This window comes from Abramis brama (assembly GCF_963993115.1).
Source record: "Abramis brama genome assembly, chromosome: 4".
NCBI classification, from domain to species: domain Eukaryota; kingdom Metazoa; phylum Chordata; class Actinopteri; order Cypriniformes; family Leuciscidae; genus Abramis; species Abramis brama.
The window spans coordinates 17914420-17939420 of NC_139966.1; the positions used below are offsets into that span (position 1 = coordinate 17914420).

Sequence of the window (25001 nt, forward strand, 5' to 3'; positions counted from 1 at the left end):
CTCAAACATTTGTCTTTCAAGACAGTGTTTCTTCTGGCTCTCGCTTCAGTAAAGCACATAGGGGACTTGCAAGCGCTCTCAGTGAGCGCAACATGTATGACTCGAAAGTCATACTCAAACCAAGGCACGGGTACGTTCCTAAATCCCTCAACACACCGTTTAGAGCACAGGTGATTTCCCTGTCAGCCCTGCCGGTCTCTTAAGAGGAAGGGGACGCGGGCTTCCTTTGCCCGGTCAGGGCATTAAGGGCTTATGTGTCTCGCCCAGCTGTCTTTAGACAGACGGAGCAGCTCTTTGTTTTGTTCAGCTGACGTTCTAAGGGACTAGCTGCGTCGAAACAGGGTCTATCTAGGTGGATAGTTGATGCTATAGCGCTGGCTTATACATCTAAGGGCCTGCAGTGCCCGTTAAGTGTCAGAGCGCACTCCACAAGAGGCATGGCCTCATCGTGGGCTTGGTCTAGTGGGATTGCCTTACAAGATTTCTGTATGGCGGCAGGCTGGGCCTCTCCGTCTACATTTATAAGGTTCTACAACCTAGAGGTTCCCGCTTTGCAGGCTAAGCTGCTTTCGGTCTAATAAATCAGTATTGTCTGCCCCGATGCCATCGGCTCAGGATGCTGAAACTGCTAGAGCATCGCTTGCTGATCGATTAAATATTTCTATGGGCGGCGTGTAAGTCCCTAAATATTCATCAGTTCAGGCCGAGTTGCCCTGACTGTGTGGAACACCTGATATAATCTGCTCCTAATATAGAACTACTTACTATGGGAATGATGTTATTCTAGCCCCTCTTCCTGGACTCTCTGCGAGTCCCTGATGATTATGCACTGTATGAGCCCTGGGCACCTGCCCTTGGGACTTTAGTGTTGGATCTCAGCACGCACAGCGTTTTACACTGTGTTCCCCTAGCGTAAGCTATTACGCAGTACGAGAGACCTCTCGTAAGAGAACGTACTCGGTTACTAACGTAACCTCGGTTCTCTCTAGAAGAGGGAACGAGTACTGCGTATCTTGCCGTGCATGCATCATGCTCTGGTTCACTTCGGCGATGAAAAACCAGATTTTATCAGCCTTCGAGCCTTACTTATAGGCCCAAGCCACGCCCTTTTTCGGCGGGACGTGACGTAGTGGGCGTGAAGCGCCCTCATTGGATCTGACGTCACGAGGGGCCTCTCTCGATAGGCTGCTGCACTTGCCGCAGGGCAGCCAATGGGCGCGCGAGCCGTCTCGCCTATGTCTGCATGCTGCCGCAACGCGTTTTACAATATTACAAAATTAAGGATAATTTTTGGCTTCAATATCTCGTGGAAAAGAGTTTTTTCCCTAGTGTAAGGTATTACGCAGTACTCGTTCCCTCTTCTAGAGAGAACCGAGGTTACGTTAGTAATCGAGTACGTTTTTCTTTTTTGTTCCACCTTAGTCACACGGTGACATAAACACACACAGGTTTGTATAGAGAATCATGAGATCCTTCATTTACACAGGAATTGATCACTAACTGTGATATTGATTCATTCTCTTGAATATGTGTCTTAATTCCCTCGACTTTAACTTTCTGTTCCTGTATTTCTTTCATTGTTGCTTCTAACTTTAACATCTTTGTCTTCTGACATCATCTTTAAATATCTCTGTTTTATGATTTATTTATTGAATTTTCACAACAACTGAGACAAACAATCAGAAAAGTAAAATACATAAACAATCACACATCTAAAATAAAACAAAGAAAATAATAAAAAGATAAAGATCAATCCAGAAACCCCACTAACAGGTTTAGTAGCCTACAGTATACAATATATTACAACAGAAGCGTCTTTAATAATACAGACATAACCCAAAGCAGAGGAATCATGTTTTGAACAGATCCAAGAAGTTCAGATACAACATCTCTGAATGTCTTAAACTGAGTTTAGAGTTGAAAGTCTAGTTTTGCTCGTATCATCCAGACATGTTTCAGTGAGTCTCATTGTGTCTCATATTTCCTCTCTCTTCTCTGTGTATCATTGTCTGTTTCTCTTTATTTCACTGACAGAAGTTCAGCTGTGTTATTAATGTAATGAAGAGACAATAAGAGACTCAATAACATCTCACTGATTTATCATGCAGCTCACAGCATTATGGGTAGAATCTCTCATCAGTCTATTCTCATTCATCAACACAGTTTCACTGATGATCTAGAATAAAGCTTAAACCCAGGATAGAGTGGCTGAGTGAATGTGGCCTGGACTGTGTGGATGAGGCTCATTGTGTCAGAGACGCTGTAGAAGGACAGAGTTCCTGCACTGTGATCCACACACACTCCTATTCTCCTGTTGATGTACTTTACTGGGAGTTCAGTCACTATGTTATTGTGTCTGAATGAGTAACTGGAGGAAGAGCAGAACAAACTCCAAGACTGATCATTACGTCCAAACAAACACTCATTACTCCGTCCCTTCCTGCTGATGCTCTTATATGACACTGATATTAACACATCACCACTCCACTCAATCTCCCAGTAACAGCGTCCACACACACTCTCTCTACACAACAACTGACGATACACATCAAATCTGTCTGGATGATCAGGATACGGCTGGACTGTGTAAGTGAATGTAATCACTCTGTTCTCCTCAGACAGAAGGAGGTGTGTATTCACTGTGTTCAGATCCAGAGTGAACTGATGAGAATCTGATGGAGAGAAAACACATCAGTGAATTACAGAAACTTTCTATCTTGAGTCTTCATTTCAGATCTGACTAGTTAATTTAGGATTGTAAGCAACCGATGATAATAAAGCACTAAAGAAATATCATTCTGTAACAGCTTTTGTCCTGAATGAGGTTCTGACTGAAATCGCCATGGTTACCAAACAGAAAAGATAGGATTCTTATGTTCAAATATTTCTGTAATCAGGAATTATGAAACTGTCTGATCTTTTACAGTTTTTTTAATTGCTTTGCCACAATTTTCACAAGAATTACATTTTCAAAACTCTTCGTACTAATATCACAACAAATCATCAGAAAAGTGTGTGTGTGTGTGCGTGTGTGTTATTAGTGAGTGTGTGTGTGTGTGTGTGTGTGTGTGTGTGTGACTGAGTGAGTGAAAGTGAGAGAGACAGAGAGAGAGTGTATGTGTGTGAGAGAGCGTGTATGTGTGTGAGTGAGAGAGAGAGAGAGAGAGAGAGAGAGAGAAAGTGAGTGAGAGAGAGAGAGAGAGAGAGAAAGAAAGTGTGTGTGTGTGTGTGTGTGTGAGAGAGAGAAAGAGTGTGTGTGGGAGAGAATTTGTGTGTGTGTGAGTACGCGTTTGAGTATGTGAGTTTGTGTGTGTGTGTGTGTGCATGAGAGTGTGACTGAATGTGTGAGTGTGCGTGTGTGTTTGTAAGTGTGTGTGTGTGAGTGTGTAGACGTACATTTGTGTAGTCCTGCTGTAATCCAGATCTCTCCTCCATGATCCACACTACAAAACACACACAGTGACAGTTAGGGGCTGTTTTACACCTGGCCACTTCATGCGTTTTCTGAAAAGACCAGGTGTAAATGCCCTCCGAAACGCATTCGAGACGGATTTGAATCCGATCGCTCAAACCACTTCAGGAGGAGGTCTGGGCCGCATTCAAGACGAAACTGAACAAGTGTAAATGCATCTGGTTGTTGAAACCACATATGTAAATTGTACTCCTCCCAAAATGCTAAAATAAAAAACGTGTGAGAACGTGTAATAGGCTATGTAATGTTACAGATATAACGACTCTACTGGAACATCGGCATCACTGCAGATGAGCATCTCTTCATCAAGCCAACGTGCAGACTATCACAAATCAAAGTGAAAGTAAGTCGCAGATGCTTAACACACAATCATCATCATTAACCCTCTGGGGACCAAGCTGTTTTTGGGGTCCTTGAGATGTTCTGACATGCCTTGATATTTGTGCTTTTTTCAGTTATTTATAAACATGTCAATGGCAAAGGTGTAAATTCACTCTATATAGCACAAACAGGGCTACCATAATATGCGAGCAACGTGTATGTAGATGTTTGTATTTTTAAGAGAATAATGTTTATGCGTGGTTATTGGAAAAAAATAAAATTAAAGTTGCTGATTTAAGAACACATGGGCCATCAGGTGAGGCAGCCTGAACAAAGAATGAGGAGATTCAAATGTTTTGTTTTTCAATCTGTTTTAATGTAATTTTGTAAAAACAAAAGTAAAGGCAGGTATCTCACTGTAAATGCTTATGCCCCGTTGATGCGAGCTCTAAGCAAATCAAATGTGACCAAAATAAATAATCAGTCGGCTATGAACAAAGCAATTGTGAGCGATAAATAAACAAAAGTAAAAGGCAGGTATCTCACAGTAAATGCTTATGCCCCGTTGATGCGGGCTCTAAGCAAATCAAATGTGAGGAAAATAAACAAAAGTAACGGCAGTTCGCTATCCTTCGCAGACCACGCCTGCTATGCTAGCGGGCTAAGGCTAGTAGCGGAAGTTTGGAAAGGTGGATATAAGTAGTGAAATTAAAGCAATCCGATTGTTTTGAGAATACAGTTACATGTCTTGGTGCCATTTCTGAAAACAGTTCCTGTTCGGCTGAAGACACAAGTGAACATTACATGCCTGGCATTTCCAAGGTGTGTCCTGCCTTTTACCAAGCTGTCCTTTGCAAAGCACACAGATCTTGCATCCAACTGTGCAAATGTTCTTTGCATCTGAGATCAGCTCAGCTCCTGAAACCGGCAAATGGTCACTACTGGTTTGTTTTGGTGCTACTTTCTGTGACACACCACAGAGCTCTGCAATAAGCTGTCCCATGAACTGTTTATGGGTCATGTTACCAGATAGCTCTTTGTGGATAAGGAAAGCATTGGTGGCAGCAATGTCCAAGAAGTGTAGAAAGATCTTTCTGTACCACTTCATTGTTTTGTGTTGTGCAGTGTAGTACTGTAAGAGTTGATCGGGCAGGTCAACACCACCCATGTGTTTGTTGTAGGCAGTCACAGGTGCAGGACAAGGAAATGTCATTGTCCTCCATGTATCTTGTGTTTTCACCCTCCTCTGCACAGTCTCACCTGTATAAGCAGATTGAATGGTGGAACAGACAGATACCTCACGTGTGTCCATCCACTTCACAAATACAAGAGGTCCATCCCGAATCCACCTGATGGATCCCCTGGCAGATTTTTTTGAGAGTGAATTAGCTGCATTCCGAGGGCAGTCCTTCCTGTTGTCCCTGTAAGTACCACATGCACCAAACTTCATTGCAAACAAGTCTTTTAGGAGCTTTGGGCTTGTGTAAAAATTGTCCATGCACACATGGTACCCAGAGCCTAAAACTTTACAGTCTAAAAGAGATGTTACAGCATCATATGACAGTCCATGGCCTGTGGGAAAGTTGTTCTTTCCTGTGTACACAGAAAAGTCCAAAGTGTATCCATTTGAGGAGTCTGCAAGAACAAACAACTTGAAACCCCATCTGGTTGGCTTAGCTTTCATGTACTGTGTCATACCTGTGTGTGCTTTGCATGCCACCATTCTTTCATCCACAGCTAAGTTTCTTCTAGGATGATAGATGGATTTACAAGCATGACGGATAGTGTCCATGAGAGGTTTGACTCTGAAAAGACGGTCATGTTAAGGTGTGCCCCTCTTTCTGTCATTCTCCTTATCTGCATCTGGGTGACTCATGTGCACATTCCATGAAATGGTGCGGTATCTCTCTCTTGCCATGATTGTGGCAGGAAAAGGCAAAGAGAAAAGACTGTCTTGCCGCCAGTAGTCCTTGATGGAGCTGACCTTCACCATGGCCATGTAAAACACCAGCCCAATGTAGCGGTACATCTCACTGATGCTGACATCAGTCCATTTAAATTTGCGCCCCTTTGCAATTGCACCAGCAGCCTGAGCATTGGTGTTGTGGCACAGAGTTGAAACTGCATTCTCAGAAAAAAACATTTTGAAGAGAGTCTGGGGAGTGTGTGTGTCAGCAGAACTCAGCTGTGGTCCAAGTTCCTGGGCAGGCAGGAAGCTCAGAGTCTGTGGAACCATATCAATGTCAGTCTCTGTTTTCCATGACAGAGTGAACTCCTTGTTGCTCGTCTGAATGTTTGTCTTGGCCCTCTTTGCCACATTCCTATAAAAATAATAATATTAATAAAGGTTAATAAAGGTTGATCAAAGTACTATCAGCATGTCAGGGCAGGGCAATCAGCATGTTGATAAAACAAAAAATATATAAGCTCTTTTATATTAACATTACCAATCAATAATTGTAATATTGTGCATGCATAACACATTTTTTGCAAAGCCACAGTAGTAGGTAAAAAAATAGTAGATAAATATGTACTTACTCTTTTTGATTTCCGTTGCTCCGTGTCCTGCGAGTTGCAGTGGAAGGCGAGAGTGAACAAGCTACATTCCTTTTAAAAAAAGTTGAAAACTATTTTTATCATATATTTTACAGAGTACTATTCCAGCACATGCATAACTGATGGACATTTAGCAATGCTGATAAAGCAACACAATATAAGCTCTTTTATATTAACATTACCAATCAATAATTGTTATATTGTGCATGCATAACAACACATTTGTTGCAAAGCCACACAGGCACATATAGGCTACATTTGTATCATCACTAAGTATATAAACAAAATGTAACTAACATCTGTAAAATAGTAGGTAAATATGTACTTACTCTTTTTGATTTTTGTTGCTGCGTGTCCTCGTTGCAGTGGAAGGCGAGAGTGAACAAGCTACATTCCTTTTAAAAAAAGTTACAAAACATATGTAACATCAACCAATCTCCAAAAATAAATAATAAAGTCATACAGGCTCATATTATTAACACTAAGTATAAACAAAATTGAACTAACATCTGTAAAATAGTGGGTAAATATGTACTTACTCTTTCTGATTTCTGACTGTGTTGCTAAGCGCACTCCGAGTTGCAGGCGGAGGTAGTGATGAAGCTACATTCCTTTTAAAAAAGTTGAAGAATATTATTACATAAATATAACTATAGTAGCATTAGTCTATAATGAATAACTGATGTAAATAATTTTAGACGCGTGCAATAAGCCTATATGCGTGTCAATGGGCCATTAACGGAGAGGCACACCGCAAACATTAGCCTAACACATTTGTGCACTTCATTAACTGGGTATATTTACACATTTCAGCACATTTACACACATTTACAACTGATATTTGCGAGCATGCATCGTTAATGATAATGAGGCAGCATTTATATAGTCAAAATATAATCTAAACACCTACTAGGCCTACTTTCTAAAATAATTTCTAAATTCTATCTTTCATACATAATGATCTAAACATATCATTTAGGCTACACATACAAATACAAATTTCCTAACCAAGGGGTGTAGCATATATGTACACAAAAAAACAAAACAAAACATTTTTGACGTTGAAATGGTACGAGATATTAAATTCATGGTATAGATATGCACTTTCATTAGATCGTGTTGAATAAAGGTAGATATCAAATGTCAATACTCTGGATGGCAAGTCCAGCCAGTATAATATGTAAGCTCATGTTTTGAATAGCTTGTCAACTAATGCAAGTAAGAATAAATACTTACTCATCCGAAATTCTATCCACGGCTGGATCAATTGCTCTTCAAAATACAAACGGTCGTCATCAGAGTAGTCGCGCTCCTCTTCTGATGAAAATCTGGACTCTTCGTCGCTAGTATCCAGGACGAACTGAAGGGCTTCCGCACCGGTGTACCGTGTCATCTTCCCAACGCGCAGGTGACGAAATGATGAAACTTGAAGCGTTTAATGCATTTGCTTAGGGGCGTTTACCTGTTTTGCATAGATGGCTTAGCACATTATCTTGTGAAAATAGCGCTCCCTGAGTAGGCGTGAACGAATTAAAGTCAATGAGCTCGTAATGAGCTTGACTGGAATCGCTCTCTTTTTATACAGATTACAGAAGCTGATAATATTTGTTTTTTATATAAATGACTTCATTTAAAAGATGCGATCTCAAGCTTTATGCCCGTGGGTCTGTTTGCCTGTTTGACTGAATTTTCGCGGAGTTATAGATCATTTTCGAACGCGTTTCAAACGGGAGTTTACTGACAGAGAGAAGGCAGAAATCGCATCATGTTAAAGTTTCTTTATTTGTCAAAAAGCAAAACACTTTATTTTTATTGTGAGTATACAGAAAAAAAATAGAAACTGAACAGGATCGATTGATGTATAACACGAAAATTAAAGATCAAAATTAACAGAGCATTTTGTGTTTATTTTTCATTGCTAAAAAAAAAAACGAGCAAAACGCACCGGCGCGTTCTTGGTCCCCAGAGGGTTAAAAGTAAAGAAATGAAATGATCTTACCAGGGCTGTTACTGCTCTCTCTTATTGCGGTCTTTGATTTGAAATTTTAGCTGATGATCAATAAAATGCAGCTCATATCTGTTGCTTTCGGTGACGTGCACTCCATTAAATCTGCATATAGCGCGGGAATTGAAGATCGGATTTAAATCCATTTCGCAAAAACACATTTATGTGACCAGGTGTAAAGGGAATCGTTTTGATAAATCAGATAGCTATCCGATCTGAGAAAACGCATGAAGTGGCCAGGTGTAAACAGCCCCTTAATCAGTAAACACACACACACACACACAAACTCAAGCACACACACATTCATAAACACACAAACTCACTTTCACGCGCGCACACACACACACAGACATTCTTGCTCTCTCTCACACACACACACACACACACACACACACACACACACACACACACACACACACTATCTCTCTCACTCACACACTCTCTCTTTCTCTCTCTCTCTCTCTCTCTCTCTCTCTCACACACACACACACACACACTATCTCTCTCACTCACACACTCTCTCTTTCTCTCTCTCTCTCTCTCTCTCTCTCTCACACACACACACACACACACTATCTCTCTCACTCACACACACACACTCTCTCTCTCTCTCTCTCTCTCTCTCACACACACACACACACACACACACACAGGTTTGTTTGTGTATATCAGTGACTTCAATTGTCTTTATATCAGGTTGATGATTCTCACACACACTCACACAGAGGTTTGTCTTTATATGAGGTTAATGATTCACACACACACACACGCACACACAGGTTTGTCTTTATATCAGGTTAATGATACACACACACACACACACACACAGGTTTGTCTTTATATCAGGTTAATGATTCACACACTCTATCTGACACACACACACACACACACACACATCAGTTCAGGGCTGTAGGTGATTAATCATCATTTAGTTTCAATTACGATTTCTCAGTGCGTGTGAAAGTTGTGTAGTTTGTGCCAAAATGTGTGTTTTTCCACTTTTGATGTGATTTCTACACTCTAGTTTTCAATGAATAGACAAATTCCATCAAATTAGAGCCCTGCACGGGCCTCAAATCTAGGCCCGAGCCCGGCCCTGGCCCGAGACGCTCAGGCCCTAGCCCGACCCGTGTCCGACAGCTCATCAGAATTATCAGCCCGAGCCCGTTTTTTGTTGTTGTTTTTTTTCACAGCGGCAGACTGCCATTAAAATATGTCTGTTTTGTTAGTTATGTTTCTTTTCTTTTCATTTCATTTCTTTATTAAGCTAATTTAGACAAATGTTTGAAGCATTTAAAAAAAAAAAATGACGGCCAAGCAAGCCGAGCCAACAGCGAGTAAAACATGTTTGATCAATTTAGCCTCTCAAATCAACGCTAATACTTTACTTAGCTACAATAAAATCCATAGATATAAAACACTTCAAGCATATCACACAGACAGTTAGTTTAATGTTTATTTAAACCACAGTGAGTAATTTTTTTTAAAATACTGAGGCAGGCTCAGGCTGCTCGCAACAGCGCTCGCAAACGAAATGAGCAATAGTCAATCTAAACAAATTAAATTAAATAAATCAAAAACAAACTTGCAGGTTATCTTACCTCAAAAATGCACCACAGAACATGGCCATTCTTTTTTCCAGTAGTTTCCAACAGTTAAACGAAAATAAAGTCCAATCAAACGAAAAGTTAGAACAGTCTCTTACAGAGCATCGTGGAGAAAAAGAATAGCATCCACAGTGGAAGATTTTAACCCAGTCCTCTCTTCTATCACTTGCGATTTTTCTCTTAATATTCTCCATTATTTGCACATGAGGTGAATCGTTGGTTCCGCTGACGGGAAACCTTCTGTGTGTGTGTGTGCGTGCGTGCGTGCGACTGTCATGTCAATCAGTGTAATTATAAGATTATGAAAGTTATGAGGTTATTAAATGTCTTTCTATGTTTGTTTTTCTATCGTCGACATCAACTTCTCATATTTTTTTTTATTAATGTCTAAAAATATAAAAAGAAGGATAACTCAAAAAAGGCCCGATGCCCGGCCCGCATGTGAACTATGACGTGAAAATTTGCCCGAAGCCCGGCCCTAGGGGCGTAAAAAAGTCGGGGCCCGTCGGGCTCGGGCTGAAATGCAGGGCTCTACATCAAATTGTATTGATTACTGTATGAATTATATGTCAGGATTATTCAATCATGTATACAGACCTGCCAACCTGTCGCATTCTGACCTCAAAGTACAATTCGTCACTTTAAACTATGCAAACACCTGGTGACGCCTCTGTTCATGCGCAGTCCTTAAACTATCCACAGCAAAAGAAGAAGAGATCGACCAATCACAGCGCTGGATTCATTCCCCAAATGGCAAGCGGGGATGATTGACAGATGTGTACGGCCTATCATTAAAGAGAGACTGGAAATCGACAGCAACACACACACACATTTTCTCTCTCTCTCTCTCTCTCTCTCTCTCTCTCTCTCTCTCTCTCTCTCTCAAACACACACACACACTTGTGGAGCATAGAGGACACTGACGACGATGGTTACTTTTGATGTGAACCAAATTCTCAGTTCTCAGATTCTGTCAATTTTATTACGAGCTTCAAGCAATAAACAGCGTTTTGTGGCTTGTAAATGTGACAGATCGCTGTAGCGCCTCAGTTCAAGCAGCACGTGAACCGATCATCTTTTCTTTACTACTATTACTAGTTACAGTTTTTCTGAATTGCTTAAACACATTTCTTGAAACCATCACTCACTTTCTCAAAACCTTAAACACAAAACCACATTTTCAAGCCACATTCAGAGAACCTCTGACTCTCCCGGCAAAATCACACAATCGCCTCAAAACCATTTTATCTGTTCAAAATCACACAATGCTCTCAGATCTTACACAGACTATGTGTAAGATCTAATGACTAATATTGAATAGTCAATATTATAAACATTACAGATCATTTGTTAGACACTACATCAAAAATATAAAGTCATTGCTGTGTCCAGTGATGAAACAAAAACCAAAGTGTCTCTTATACTCATTAAGCGAAACCTTCCTCTTATTTTTGAGAAATGTAGCAATGATAAATCTGGCAGGTTGAGCTATTTCTGTACAAGCATCCAGGGCAAGAGAATAGCTTTTGTTTCTGTCTTTGCCCCAGCAGTTTTTGATGCAGTTTCTTTTCAGTGTTTAACTAATCAGTTGCTGCTCTTAAATGAGTCTGCACTTATTATTGGAGGAGACATGAATGCACTTGCAGATTTGATGCTTGATAAATCCACTATTATATTTTCCAAATCACAAGAGATAACATCAGTATATGTTAAATCCTTTATGCAAACCCTTAATCTCATAGATGTATGGCGTGTTCAGAATCCATTGGTTGGAGATTACACTTTCTTCTCTTCGAGGCATCAGACACATTCCAGAATAGACTATATTCTATGTTCTCGTGAATTCAGGATGTGTTTTGAGAGCATCACAATCCTTCCCGCTGCAATATTTGACCACAACCCGCTGCTGACCAAGTTTATTTACTGCTCACATGATAGATCTCCAAGATGGCAATTTAATATATCTCTTCTACAGGATTCTGGGTTTTTAACAGATTTCAAAAATAAGTTTAAAGACTTTTTGAACATAACCCTTAATAGCGTGGATAATCACATGATGGTATGGATGGCCACAAAAGGCTTTACTGGAGATTTCTCTTTTTCATCTCACTTAAACAAAGTATGAAAGTTACAAATTGAGGAATTAGAACAAATTTGCCTCTCCAAATTTGCCCACCCAACAACTCTGGCAGTCCTCGCACGGTCATTATAAAGATGCTACGTTATACCGATCGTGATTCAATTCTCCGAGCATCTAGGAAATCTCCAATCAAGGTGGATGGGAAAGACATCAGATTTGCCGCAGACTATAGTGCGTTCACTATGACCCGGCGCCGTTCCTTCATGGAGGTAACCAACAAGTCTCAGAAAATGGGCTTTCAGAACTTTTTGATGTACCCCGCACAGCTGAAGTTAACGCGAGGTTCGACTCAGCACATTTTTAAGTCCCCTTTGGAGGTTGAGGACTTTCTGAATGGTTTGGCCACACAGGAGAATGAGGAAGGGTAAAATTACATTACTTTATACTACACTAGATACTACACTAGTGGCTTTCCTCCCTCTCTTCTGCATTTGTTTGTTCTTTCAGATTGATAGTTTAGCGTAAACTGAATGTCACAATCTGCCCTTTAGGATAAACACATCTGTTAATTTCAGTAACACTTAATAATGAGTGGGGAGCGGAGACATTGTGTCTGCCGCCTTCCTCGGGGTCACGTTGTTCATAAGGTGGTTAATGTTTCAACAATGTAGTAAATCGAGGGGTACTCTGGTCGTGTTAAAACGAAAGCTTTCTTTTAATATTCTAGAAAGATATAGCTGTGAAGAAGGCAGAGTATCATACATTAAAACAGTTATCGAGGGTAAAAATTTTGCATTTATTTCAATTTATGCTCCTCCTCATTTTGACCCCATTTTTTTTTTCTGCCCTCACTACAACATTACTGCGCATTCAAGATTGACTTGTGTAGAGACACGAGCTTCGAACGCCGAGCTTCGACAGAGAGTCGACCAAAATGCCTCCAAAGAAGAACGAGGAGATCGAAGAGATAAAGAAATCGCTTGATTTTCTGTCTGAGGAGATCTCGACTGTCTCTAAGCAGCAGAAAACGATCATTGATTTGATGAGCGAAATTAAAGAACTGAAAAAACAAAATGAGGAGAAGGACAAGCGGATCGCTAGCCTGGAGTGCCGCGTGGCCGACATGGAGCAGTATTCCCGCATGAACGACATTGTTGTCAGCGGATTGGAGACCAGGCCCCGTTCTTACGCCAGGGCGGTGGCAACGACAGGCAGTGGTGAGCTCATCGATCCAGACATGGACTCCGTGGAGCAACAGGTGACTGCTTTTTTTCACAGCAAAGGCTTATCAATATCCAAAACCGATATTGAGGCTTGTCATCCTTTACCCCGGAAAAACAAGAACGACAAACCTTCAATAATAATTCGCTTTACGAACAGAAAAAAACAAAATGCTTTGCTCAGGCAAGGGAAAAAGCTTAGAGGGACTGATGTTTATGTGAACGAGCACCTGACGAAAAAAATGCAGATATAGCCAGAAGGGCACGCTTCCTAAGGAAGCAGAGGAAAATCCAGTCAACCAGGACAACTAACTGCAAGGTGTTCATTAAACTTAACGGGTCACCTGAGGCAAGAGTACTGTCTGTTAGATTCATTGAGGAGCTGGACAAGTACCAGTGAATCATGAACATGTAACTTAGAAAGGGGAGTAATTTGTATCAATGTGTGTGACTGATTTGAATTATAATGGCTATGGACTCTTTTGAAGAGCTTGACTGTTTAAACTTAACAACAGCTGGAAATGAGAGTGACAATGATGAGAGTGAAGGTTGGAACTTAAAAACTTTCAAATTCACTGATCATAATCTACATGGTTTTGAACAAGATCTTGACCCTGAAAACAATTTTCTTAACAACATAAACAACAACTGCTGTTATTACCCTGATGATCAATTCAACATGGACATAAAATCTGATTATGGATTGTCAATTATTCATTTTAATAGCAGAAGCTTATATGCAAATTTTCACAACATCAAAGAATACTTGAGTCATTTAAACAACCCATTCCAGGTGATAGCCATATCTGAGACCTGGCTTACTTCTGAGAAGGGTGTTGATTATGAGTTGAATGGATATGAATTGAATTATGTTAATAGAGTGAATAAAAAAGGAGGTGGAGTGGCATTGTATGTAGATAGAAGATTAAAATATAAAATTGTGAAAAATATGACAATTAACATTGATGATGTGATGAAGATAATAACGATCGAAATTAATTTGGAAAAAAAGAAAAATGTAATTGTAAGCTGTGTATACAGAGCCCCTGGTTCAAATGTTCATGAACAGTATGGAAAGTCTATTTACTAAGAATGATCAAAAAGCGGTGTTCATTTGTGGGGATTTTAATATAGATCTCTTAAATCCCAATAAGCATAAACTGACAGATGAATTTATCGATTTAATGTTTAGCATGAGTCTTTTACTACTTATAACTAAACCAAGCAGAATATCATCACACTGTGCAACTCTAATAGACAACATATTCACAAACCGAATGGACAATAGTCTAAAGAGTGGGTTGTTACTAAATGACATAAGTGATCATTTGCCAGTTTTTGTGATGTGTGTTTGTGATCATGTGAAGTATAAGGAAGTTAATGAGATTAGTTATAGGAGAATTAGAACTGTTGAATCAATAAATACACTCGGAAGCGAATTACTTGCATATAATTGGAAAAAATTGTATGATGAGACTGATACCAATAATGCATACGCAACATTTCTGTCCACTTTTAAATCATTATATGATGAACACTGCCCTTTAAAACAATTTACCATAAAGCACAAATTTAAAGAGAGACCATGGATGACAAAAGGATTAAAAAATGCTTGCAAAAAAAACAACACCTTGTATAAAGAATTTATAAAACACAGAACTAAAGAAGCTGATAATAAATACAAAAGATATAAAAATAAATTAACCAGTATCATGAGGATAAGTAAGAAAGATTATTATAATAAAATATTAAATGATAATAAAAATGATATCAAGGGTATATGGAAAGTGCTAAATAATATTATAAGGAATGGTCCAATGAATAAAAAATACCCTCAGTATTTTATAGATAATGAGAGGACTTTAAGCAACATGAAAGATGTGGTCAATGGGTTTAATATTTTCTTTGTAAGTGTGGGAGCAAAGCTGGCCGATGTAATTAAAAATCCACAGACTGAAGGTGAGGTGAAGGCAGTGGATTATTTAGACAGTAACCCTAACTCTATGTTTTTGAAACCAGCTGAGGAAATTGAGATTATTGAAATTGTTAACAATTGTAAGAATAAAAAGTCAACAGACATGAATGATATTGATATGGTTTTAATTAAGGATGTTATTGGTGCAACTGTTAAACCCTTAACTCATATTTATAATTTGTCTTTCAAAACAGGTGTATTCCCAAGCAGTATGAAAATTGCTAAAATCATTCCACTATATAAATCTGGAGAGAGAAATCAATTCACGAATTATAGGCCATTGTCTTTACTCTCTCAGTTCTCTAAAATATTAGAAAAATTGTATGTAATTAGATTGGATAATTTTATTGAGAAGCATGAATTATTGGTTGATAGTCAGTATGGATTTAGGTCAAACAGATCTACATCAATGGCCAGGCACGTGCACACATAGACATCAAAGGGGGCTTGAGCACCTGCCCTTTTTATTCCTGGCGAGAAAGTGCCCTTTTTTCTGGGGTGCTTTTTTTATTTTTGAAAAATAATATATATTCCTGTTAATAATATATATCCCAAATAAATCTACCAAATAAATAATTAATTTGACACAAAAAAAAATAATTTAAAAGGGAGTTTATTGATTTAAACCCGATTAGCTTCCGCTAAAGAAAATAGTAGGCTACGCTCCGTCTCTACGGTTAGAATCCTGTGAGTCCATAGCAACAGAGCGTTTTTCATGGCAACGGTCTGTTATACTCCGCACAGCGTTCTGTTATCAAGAAATAACCTTTACAGTCTATGGAAATAACAGACCGCATTCTACATTGGAATTCAACCAAGCCAAGTAATAAAATAAGCATATATCACCACCAGGTGACATGCTTTAGTTATTTTTTTTATCCTATTTACCTGCATTGCCCTGTCAATTAGATGCAAATGTGCGCATTTTAACTAGTTGACGCCTAATTTGCATACAGAACGTCCCCAGTAATGACTTACATCAAAAGTCTTTCCCCCTGAAATTTAGAAATCTAAATTGGTGAATTTAGAAGAAATCTACAGATGCAAACAGATGGAGGATACACTCTAAAAAATGTAGTAAATCTGAGTAACTGCATCTGGTACATTAATAAATAAAACCGAGTAGAAATAAGTTAACATTAAACATTAAAAATAACAATATTTATAAATTAACTTTTTATTTATGAGTAATTAATAAATTAGCAGATTTTGCTATCTGTAACAAAATAGCAGCAACAGCCCTCTTCAGTTTAGAGAGAATATTTGTGTTGATTTTAAAGTGTTATGTATTCTGATAACACCAAAATAATTAAAATGATGTAGTGCCTTGTGCAAAAATAAACAAATTATTAGTAAAACACGCCTCTCTGCTTGATGCAGTTATTTAGGTTATTCTAAATATATACTTGAAACTAGTAGCATAGAAAATGTTTTCAAAACATGCACATTGCGGAATGGTTTCCTTTGCTGCTCTATAAACCTAGTGAATACTAAGTAGACCATGGTTTCTGTGTGAACTGATTAACTTTTTAAATTATTTTTTTTAAAAGGAAGTCAGAGTTGCGTTAATATCTATACTTTTTTGTTTAAAAAAAAAAAACGTAATTATGAGAAGTGCCCTTTATTTCACTTGAGCCCCTGCCCCTCAAAATTTCTGTGCACGTCCCTGTCAATGGCATTAATGGAGTTAATTGAAGACATTAACAGTGCTATAGATTACAAACAATATGCAGTGGGAGTATTTATTGATTTAAAAAAAGCTTTCGATACAAATGATCATCGTTTGTTAATCAATAAACTGGAAAAGTATGGTATCAGAGGAGTTGCATTAGATTGGATGAAAAGTTACATAACTAACAGACTACAATTTGTTCAAATGGGGGTGTACAGATCGGAGTGCTTGGGTATCACCTGTGGAGTATCACAGGGGTAAATATTGGGTCCAAAATTATTTATTATGTACATAAATGACATATGTAGGGTGACTAACCTCTTAAAATGTGTGATTTTTGCTGATGATACTAATATATTCTGTTCAGGGGAAAATCTGAAGCAGCTTTTGGAGGTGGTCACATCAGAAATTAATAATTTAAAAATATGGTTTGACTTAAATAAATTATCAATTATCTAGATAAAACCAAATTTATGCTGTTTGGTAATCGTAAAACCGACACACAAGTAAAAGTTATGATTAATAATGTTAAAATAGAAAGAGTGTATGAAAATAAATTTTTGGGTGTGATTCTTGATCATAAAATTTGTTGGAAACCCCATATCAAATATGTTAGAACAAAAGTAGCGCAGAGTATTGGAGTAATGGGGAAAGCAAGGCATGTATTGAGTAAAAAAGCACTTTCTATTTTGTATTGTTCACTTGTGTTGCCTTATTTAAATTATTGTGTTGAAGTATGGGGCAACACCTACAAAACCACCTTACAAACATTAAGCACAATACAAAAAAGAGAAATTAGGATAGTAAATAAGGTAGGATATCATGAGCATACTAATTTACTATATTTAAAATTGCACACTCTAAAGTTTAATGATCTCGTTAAATTTAAGACCGCTCAATTAATTTATAAAGCAATAAATAAACAGTTGCCTGGAAACATACAACAGTTATTTACAGATAGGGTTGGGGGTTATAATTTGAGAGGGGATTTAAATTTGAGTCAACATAGGACTCGGACAAAACTCAAAAGTATGTGTATTTCGATTTGTGGGGTGATTTTGTGGAATGGTCTGAGCAGTTCGATCAAACAAAGTGTTAATATGTTGCAATTTAAAAAAAGGTACAAAAGTTTTATTTTTGATAAGTACAGAAGTGGAGAGGGTGAATGATAATTCATTATGGTTGTAAATGCTGCTTGATAATGGTTTTTGTTTATGCTTTTTTTCTTTATCTTAATATTAAGATAAAGCATTATTTTAATTTAGTAGTTTTTTTTGTATTATTTAAAACGTTACGTTTGATTTATCTTGTTCGATTGTGAATTGGTTTGGGTAGTTACTGGGGGTAGGTTTCGATAAGCCTAGGGCTTCTACCTATCCCTTTTCGAACAGGTTGATTATTATGCTAAAACTTGTTGATTTATTTGTATGGATATTTCATACGCATTGCTGTCTTTTTTAATTTTATTATTATTTTATTAATTGTTCAAAATAAAGATTTCATTCATTCAAGAATGTTTTCTTATCATCGGTGCAGATATGATTGCGGTAGTTGATGTCTCTCTTGATCGTTCTTGTGCGCAGAATTATTCAGCGTCATCTTTATCATCTATTGAATTAGGTAAATTTATGTCTGATCTTAGTTTAATTGATGTATACCGCATTTTTTATCCTACAAAAAGACAGTACACCTTCTACTCGGCCAGACATAAAAGTTATTCTAGATTGGATTATATTCTTATATCTCATGCTGCACACTCAGTAGTACACAGTGTCAATATAAAGTCATGCCCTTTATCTGATCATAATGTGGTCTCAGCTAGAATTTCTCTTGTGTCTGCACCTACTAGAGCATCACATTGGCGTTTTAATACCACACTACTACAAAATAAAGATTTCTGTGCAATGCTCAAGAGAGAGTTGAGATGGTTTATAGAGACAAATACTGGTTCAGTGGATGATCCCCGCTTTCTCTGGGATGCTATTAAGGGTTGCATACGGTCGTCTTCTATTTCTTTTGCATCCCAATTAAATAAATCAAGATGGAAGGAAATAGCCACTCTCGAGACAAAACTAAATAGGCTGGAGAATTGTCAGCAAATTTGTCACACTGATGATGTTCAGAAAGAAATAAAGGTGATGCGTACAGAACTTAACTCACGGTTACGGCATAGAGCGGAGTTTATTATGCACAAAGTTAGAAGAACTTATTATTTCAGTGGCGCTTAGCCAAGCCACCTTTTAGCTCTTCGATTAAGGAATGGTGAAAAGTATTCCAATATTATGGCAATCCAATCTTCTAATGGCCTGATAAGTGAACCCAAAGGTATAAATCAAGAGTTTAAAGATTTCTATCAGAGTTTATATAGGCCGGATTTGGTTTTCAGTCAGACTCTGTGCGACAACTTTTTTCAAGATTTGACTCTTACATGTCTCTCTGAAGCAGAGGCCGCATCTTTGGACTCTCTTATTTCATTGGATGAGTTAAAAGATGCTCTTGTACATTTGAAGAGGGGTAAGTCTCCGGGCTGGGATGGTATCCCACCTGAACTATACCTTTCTTTCTGGGATGAGCTGGGACAGCCTTTGTTGAATATGATTCTTTATTCTGTTCAGATGGGTTCATTTAATAATAGTGCAAATATGGCCATTATTACTCTTGTTACCAAAGCCTAATAAAGATTTGACTCAGTGCGGGAACTATAGACCTTTGTCTCTTTTAAATTGTGATGTGAAACTGTTCGCCAAAGTTTTGGCCTCTCGTTTAGATTCGCTCATGACTAAATTGGTGCATAATGATCAGACTGGTTTCATTAAATCTTGCCTTGCGGTCGATAATGTTTGCCGGTTATTGCATATTATACATGTAACCAGTGGTATGGACATACCGTGCGCAACTTTGTCTTTGGATGCTGAGAAAGCCTTTGACCGGCTTGAATGGCGTTACCTTTGGTCAGTTTTGGAGCGCCTTGGTTTAGGCAGAAATTATATTAATATGATTAAAGTATTATATGCCAACCCTTCTGCTGTGGTTATGACAAGGGCGCATCACCTCTCCAAAGTTTTCTATATTACGTGGGACTCCTCAGGGATGCCCTCTCTCACCACTCTTGTTTGCACTCTCTCTTGAGCCTCTTGCACAGAAAATTCGTCAGCATTCCTTGGTTAGCCCTATAATTTTTAGTAACACTTCTCATAGAATTTCGTTATATGCAGATGACATTCTTTTATATGTTAGTGATACAGCTGAGTCTATTCATCATATTTTGTCAGTATTTAACAGTTTTAGCCAATTTAATGGGTATAAGATTAATTGGAACAAATCTTCATTTATGCATTTAAATAATTCATCCTCTAATTCTGTTTTACCATCTTTTTGTCACGGGATTGTGAGTGCAGGCAGACGAAGACGAAAAGGCAGAAGGCTCCAATGTAAGAGTTTAATCACAGTTATACTTCCAAAGATACAGACAGGCAGGGTATACACTCAAACGCGAGTTTACAACAACAACTACAGACAAAGACTAACTGAACTGAAGGGAACTAAATACGGAATATGGATCGGTAAGGCCCCCCATATAAAGTATTTAACACTGCAGCGTTGCAAGGATGCCGGCTGACTTGCATTACCTGACTTTAGGCTTTATCATTGGGCTTTTACATTACGTCCTCTTACAGTATGGTTGAATTCTGGCTCTGTTGTATCTTGGCAACCGATTGAATTTAATCTGGCTTTACCTTATAGACTACAGGATTTGATTTATTGCAACATTCCATTAAAGAGTGCGAAGCAGCATTTTGGCCCAATAATAGCTTACCTTCATTCTATCTGGCGGGCGGCTTTAAAGTTCTCCACGATGACCATAAATGGCATTCTCATTCTCCATTATTTCGTTATCATAATCTTCTATCGGGCAAAAAAACGTTTTGTTTTCTCAGACTGCAGTGATAGAGGGATTAATGTTTTGGCTGATGTTTGGGGGGACAATGGTTTACGCATGTTTAATGATCTACGTGCAGAATATAATTTGCCAGGCACTTCATTTTTCTTTTATCTGCGCCTGAGATCTGTCATGCGTGCATATGGAGTTCCTTGGGGTTCTAGTATTCACCGTCTTACTTTGCATAAGTTGCTTACTTCAAATCAAATCAAATCAAGTATATTTGTATAGCGCTTTTCACAATACAGATTGTATCAAAGCAGCTTCACAGTATTAAAATAAAATAATACAACAAAGTTTGTTTCTAGTGGAATTTATTGATTGATAGAATAAAATTAAATATCCCCAAAATATCCCCATACTTCATATGGAAACACAAGGGGGATGGTTTCGTCATTGTACCAGTTGTTTCTGGAGGCTTCTTATAAAAGGTTACCTGTGGTGGACATTTGGCACAGGGATTTTTATGGGACTGGTTCAGAGGACAGTATTGACATATGTTGGGACTCAATATGGGCTAACCTCAAACATGTCTCTAAAAATCCTAATCATCAATTGATTCACTTCAAGATGATTCATAGGATGTATCTCACTCCCAGGAAGTGTCACTTAATGAAGCTTTCCACCTCTCCTAAATGTGACTTGTGCTCTACTGGGTGCATAGGGACATATATATTTGGGTGTGGACATATTTCCATCTCTGCACACAATAGCTCTGAAAAATTTCCAGGGTATATATAATTTTGTAGAGATGGAGTTTATCACTATCCCTACACTATCCCACATGTTTTGGGATTGCCCTGAAGTTAATGAGTTTTGGAGACAGGTTACCATTACCCTGAAGGACATTTTGGAGTTGGAGATATCATGCTGTCCGAGACTCTTGCTTCTAAGTGATGACTCCTCTTATACTCTCTCTCTAACTCAGAAAAAGTTATTTTTTTGTGGTCTTACTGCTGCAAAGAAAATGCTCGCCTTGCGCTGGAAACCTCCACACTCTCTAGCGTGGACTCACTGGATGCATTCTTTCTTGGACATTGCGAACATGGAGCTCTCAGTGGCAAGATTACATGGAGCTTCTCTGAGGACTATTTCAGCATGGTTAGATGCCATTTCCAAAATTAAGGAACGTCTTTAATACCTTTATCTCATGTTCTAATTTGTATTTATTGTATTTGGATTTTGATCTGCACTGTTCTTAGACTATGTACAGTATACTCTGAATGTATCCTTGGGAGATGGGGGTGGGGGGATATGGTCGCCTTGGGAATGTGGGAGGGGAAAAAATAAAAAAGAAGTGTTCAGAATGATGTTAATTTTTACTTTTTCTTTCTGTACAATAATATTCTGTAACTCAATAAAAATTTGATCACAAAAAAATATAACACATCTCTTTCATTCCAAAAAAAGATAAGGATCTTACTAAATGCTCAAATTTTAGGGTCTTAGCTTTACGTCTTGGAAAATATATCCGCAAATTAGTTCATAGTGATCAATCTGGCTTTATTCCACATCATTCGGCTGCAGAAAATATGTCAGTTGCTACATGTAATTAATGAAAGGAAAAATAAAAATTACCCTTGTACAGAAGACAGCTGTCTATACCCTCACCAGTCAGCACTTACACTGCAGTACACACTACACTACAGAAGACAGCTGTCTATACCCTCACCTGTCAGCACTTACACTGCAGTACACACTACACACTACAGAAGACAGCTGTCTATACCCTCACCTGTCAGCACTTACACTGCAGTACACACTACACTACACACTACAGAAGACAGCTGTCTATACCCTCACCAGTCAGCACTTACACTGCAGTACACACTACACTACACACTACACTACAGAAGATAGCTGTCTATACCCTCACCAGTCAGCACTTACACTGCAGTACACACTACACTACACACTACACTACAGAAGATAGCTGTCTATACCCTCACCAGTCAGCACTTACACTGCAGTACACACTACACTACACTACACTACACACTACACTACAGAAGACAGCTGTCTATACCCTCACCAGTCAGCACTTACACTGCAGTACACACTACACTACACACTACACTACAGAAGATAGCTGTCTATACCCTCACTAGTCAGTACTTACACTGCAGTACACACTACACTACACACTACACTACACTACAGAAGACAGCTGTCTATACCCTCACCAGTCAGCACTTACACTGCAGTACACATTACACTACACACACTACACTACACACTACAGAAGACAGCTGTCTATACCCTCACCAATCAGCACTTACACTGCAGTACACACTACACTACACTACACTACACACTACACTACACACTACAGAAGACAGCTGTCTATACCCTCACCAGTCAGCACTTACACTGCAGTACACACTAGTGTTCAATACCTGTTATAGATGATGTGTAAATGCATGAATAAATCATTTACAGCACTTTCTGCATCCCCTAATCTAAAGTGTAAACTATTCTTCACTTGTAAATGTGTTATACATCATTCGTTACAAATTATCTTATATACAAGGCATTTACAACACTTTCTGCACCCTCTAATTGCTACATACATACAAAACAATGTAACATAATTTATGAAACGCAGTCATGTTTTGTAAATGATTAGTTAATCATTTACTAATCAGTTGTAAATGACTTATAACTGAATCTACAAAACATACATAGAATAATTAACATATCACTTATTAATCATTTATGAATTAATAATATGTTATTAATATTAATATTTATATTTATTAATATGTTTCATAAATAATTAATCATTTACTAATCACTTGTAAATGACTTGTAATGGACTTCTGTGGCCAGTAATTTGTCAAGTGTTTACCTCTTTTATAGTTTGAACTTGTTCTACTATAACTTGTTGATACATGTGTCTGCGGCTAATTGTGAAATATATTGGGTTTTTTTTGTTTCTTTGAGGAGCTGAAGGCCCCTGGTGTAGGGAAGCTAGCTGTCCTTGCCCTTTTGGTGGTGGTGTTTCCTTCACCGAGTGTTTTGCCGTTGGCACCTGTGTTTCCTTCACTTAGCGAGTGTGAGAGTGAGTGTTTGTGTGGAGTAGAATTTGGTGAGTGGTGTGGTCTTAGGATACTCACTGCCCAGCTCGCTGCCCTACTGGTAAGCCTCAGCCTGAAAGTCTTTGTTTGTTTGTTTTCTTTATTTTTGGTCTGGTGCACACCGAAGTAGTGTAAACTCTTGCCCCCTGAGTCAACAGTTTTTATATATTTCAAATAATTATTGTTGTGAAAATAAAAGTGCTTGTATTCAGATCCACGTCTCTTGTCCTTTGTGGTAGCGAACCTGTGTGTCTTATGAAATTTCCCTGTTCACGGAACGGGGTGGCGTAGTCTGCTCTTTATTTTGTCCATAAGTGTAACTTTTGTCCTTCCACTACCCCGTCACATCTGGCTACAAATTGTATCTTCAAAAGAGCTAATTGTTCCCAATCAATTTAGCAGCTGAGACACTTTCTTTCCCAACATAATTTCCCCTTTAAGTGGGCTCAGGAAGGATTCAGATATCTAGGCATATTCATCACTAAAAACACACAGATATCTTTAGAATGTTTTTTAATTATTTAATTGATGTTTATAAGGCAGTATAGAGACACGATCCTCTCCTCCTATTTTGTTAATTCTAGGGGTCTCAGTATCATCAAGGACCTTTATGATAAAGGATTATTTTTATTCTTTTCAGAATTGTCCTGATTATAAAACACCCTTCTTACTCTTAGTTAGACAGAAAAGGGCTAATCTGTAATTAATGAATTAAAATCTAGGACACAATTTCGGAGTAAGTTTTACTTAAAAGTCTTTTGTCTTTTATTTTTCGTGTTTGCATTTATGAGGAAAAAACAATATTAAGTGACAGTTCTCCATTATGGACGCGAGCGCTCTAAAAAAAGCACTAAAAGACTTTCAAACTTTCACAGAGACCTCAAAACAGAAAGTACAAATCCTTTCTTTAAAACGAATTTCGTTTTGTATCAATTGTATCTTAATTTTAATATTTTTTTCATTAACAAATTTCCTGGATTTAAAGTAAATATAGCAATCACAACATAAGGTGCTTGAACTGGAGATCATCATGAACCAGACCGTAGCCTACTCGCCTCACATGTCTAAAAAATGTG

The 25001-nt window shown here is 38.2% G+C and overlaps 2 protein-coding genes across 3 annotated transcripts in view; both read right to left on the bottom strand.

Moving 5' to 3' along the window:
• Nucleotides 1-1481: 1481 nt before the first annotated feature.
• LOC311081719 (NACHT, LRR and PYD domains-containing protein 3-like) overlaps nucleotides 1482-25001 on the bottom strand; it is a 73927-nt gene continuing 50407 nt past the window's right edge. For both annotated transcript variants that reach the window (XM_084112330.1, XM_084112331.1), the window contains exons 9-10: nucleotides 3397-3443; nucleotides 1482-2672 (exon numbers count right to left, since the gene is read on the bottom strand). In XM_084112330.1, coding sequence (XP_083968456.1) covers nucleotides 2155-2672; nucleotides 3397-3443 — 565 coding nt within the window. In that variant the 3' untranslated portion in view covers nucleotides 1482-2154. The remainder of the gene's footprint in view (nucleotides 2673-3396; nucleotides 3444-25001) is intronic.
• LOC311081737 (piggyBac transposable element-derived protein 4-like) lies at nucleotides 4124-7000 on the bottom strand. Its single transcript, XM_084112366.1, has 4 exons — nucleotides 6889-7000; nucleotides 6679-6744; nucleotides 6332-6400; nucleotides 4124-6114 (listed from the first exon to the last, which is right to left on the bottom strand). Exon 4 carries the CDS (start codon nucleotides 6027-6029, stop codon nucleotides 5616-5618), a length of 414 nt encoding a protein of 137 aa, XP_083968492.1. The 5' UTR covers nucleotides 6030-6114; nucleotides 6332-6400; nucleotides 6679-6744; nucleotides 6889-7000; the 3' UTR covers nucleotides 4124-5615.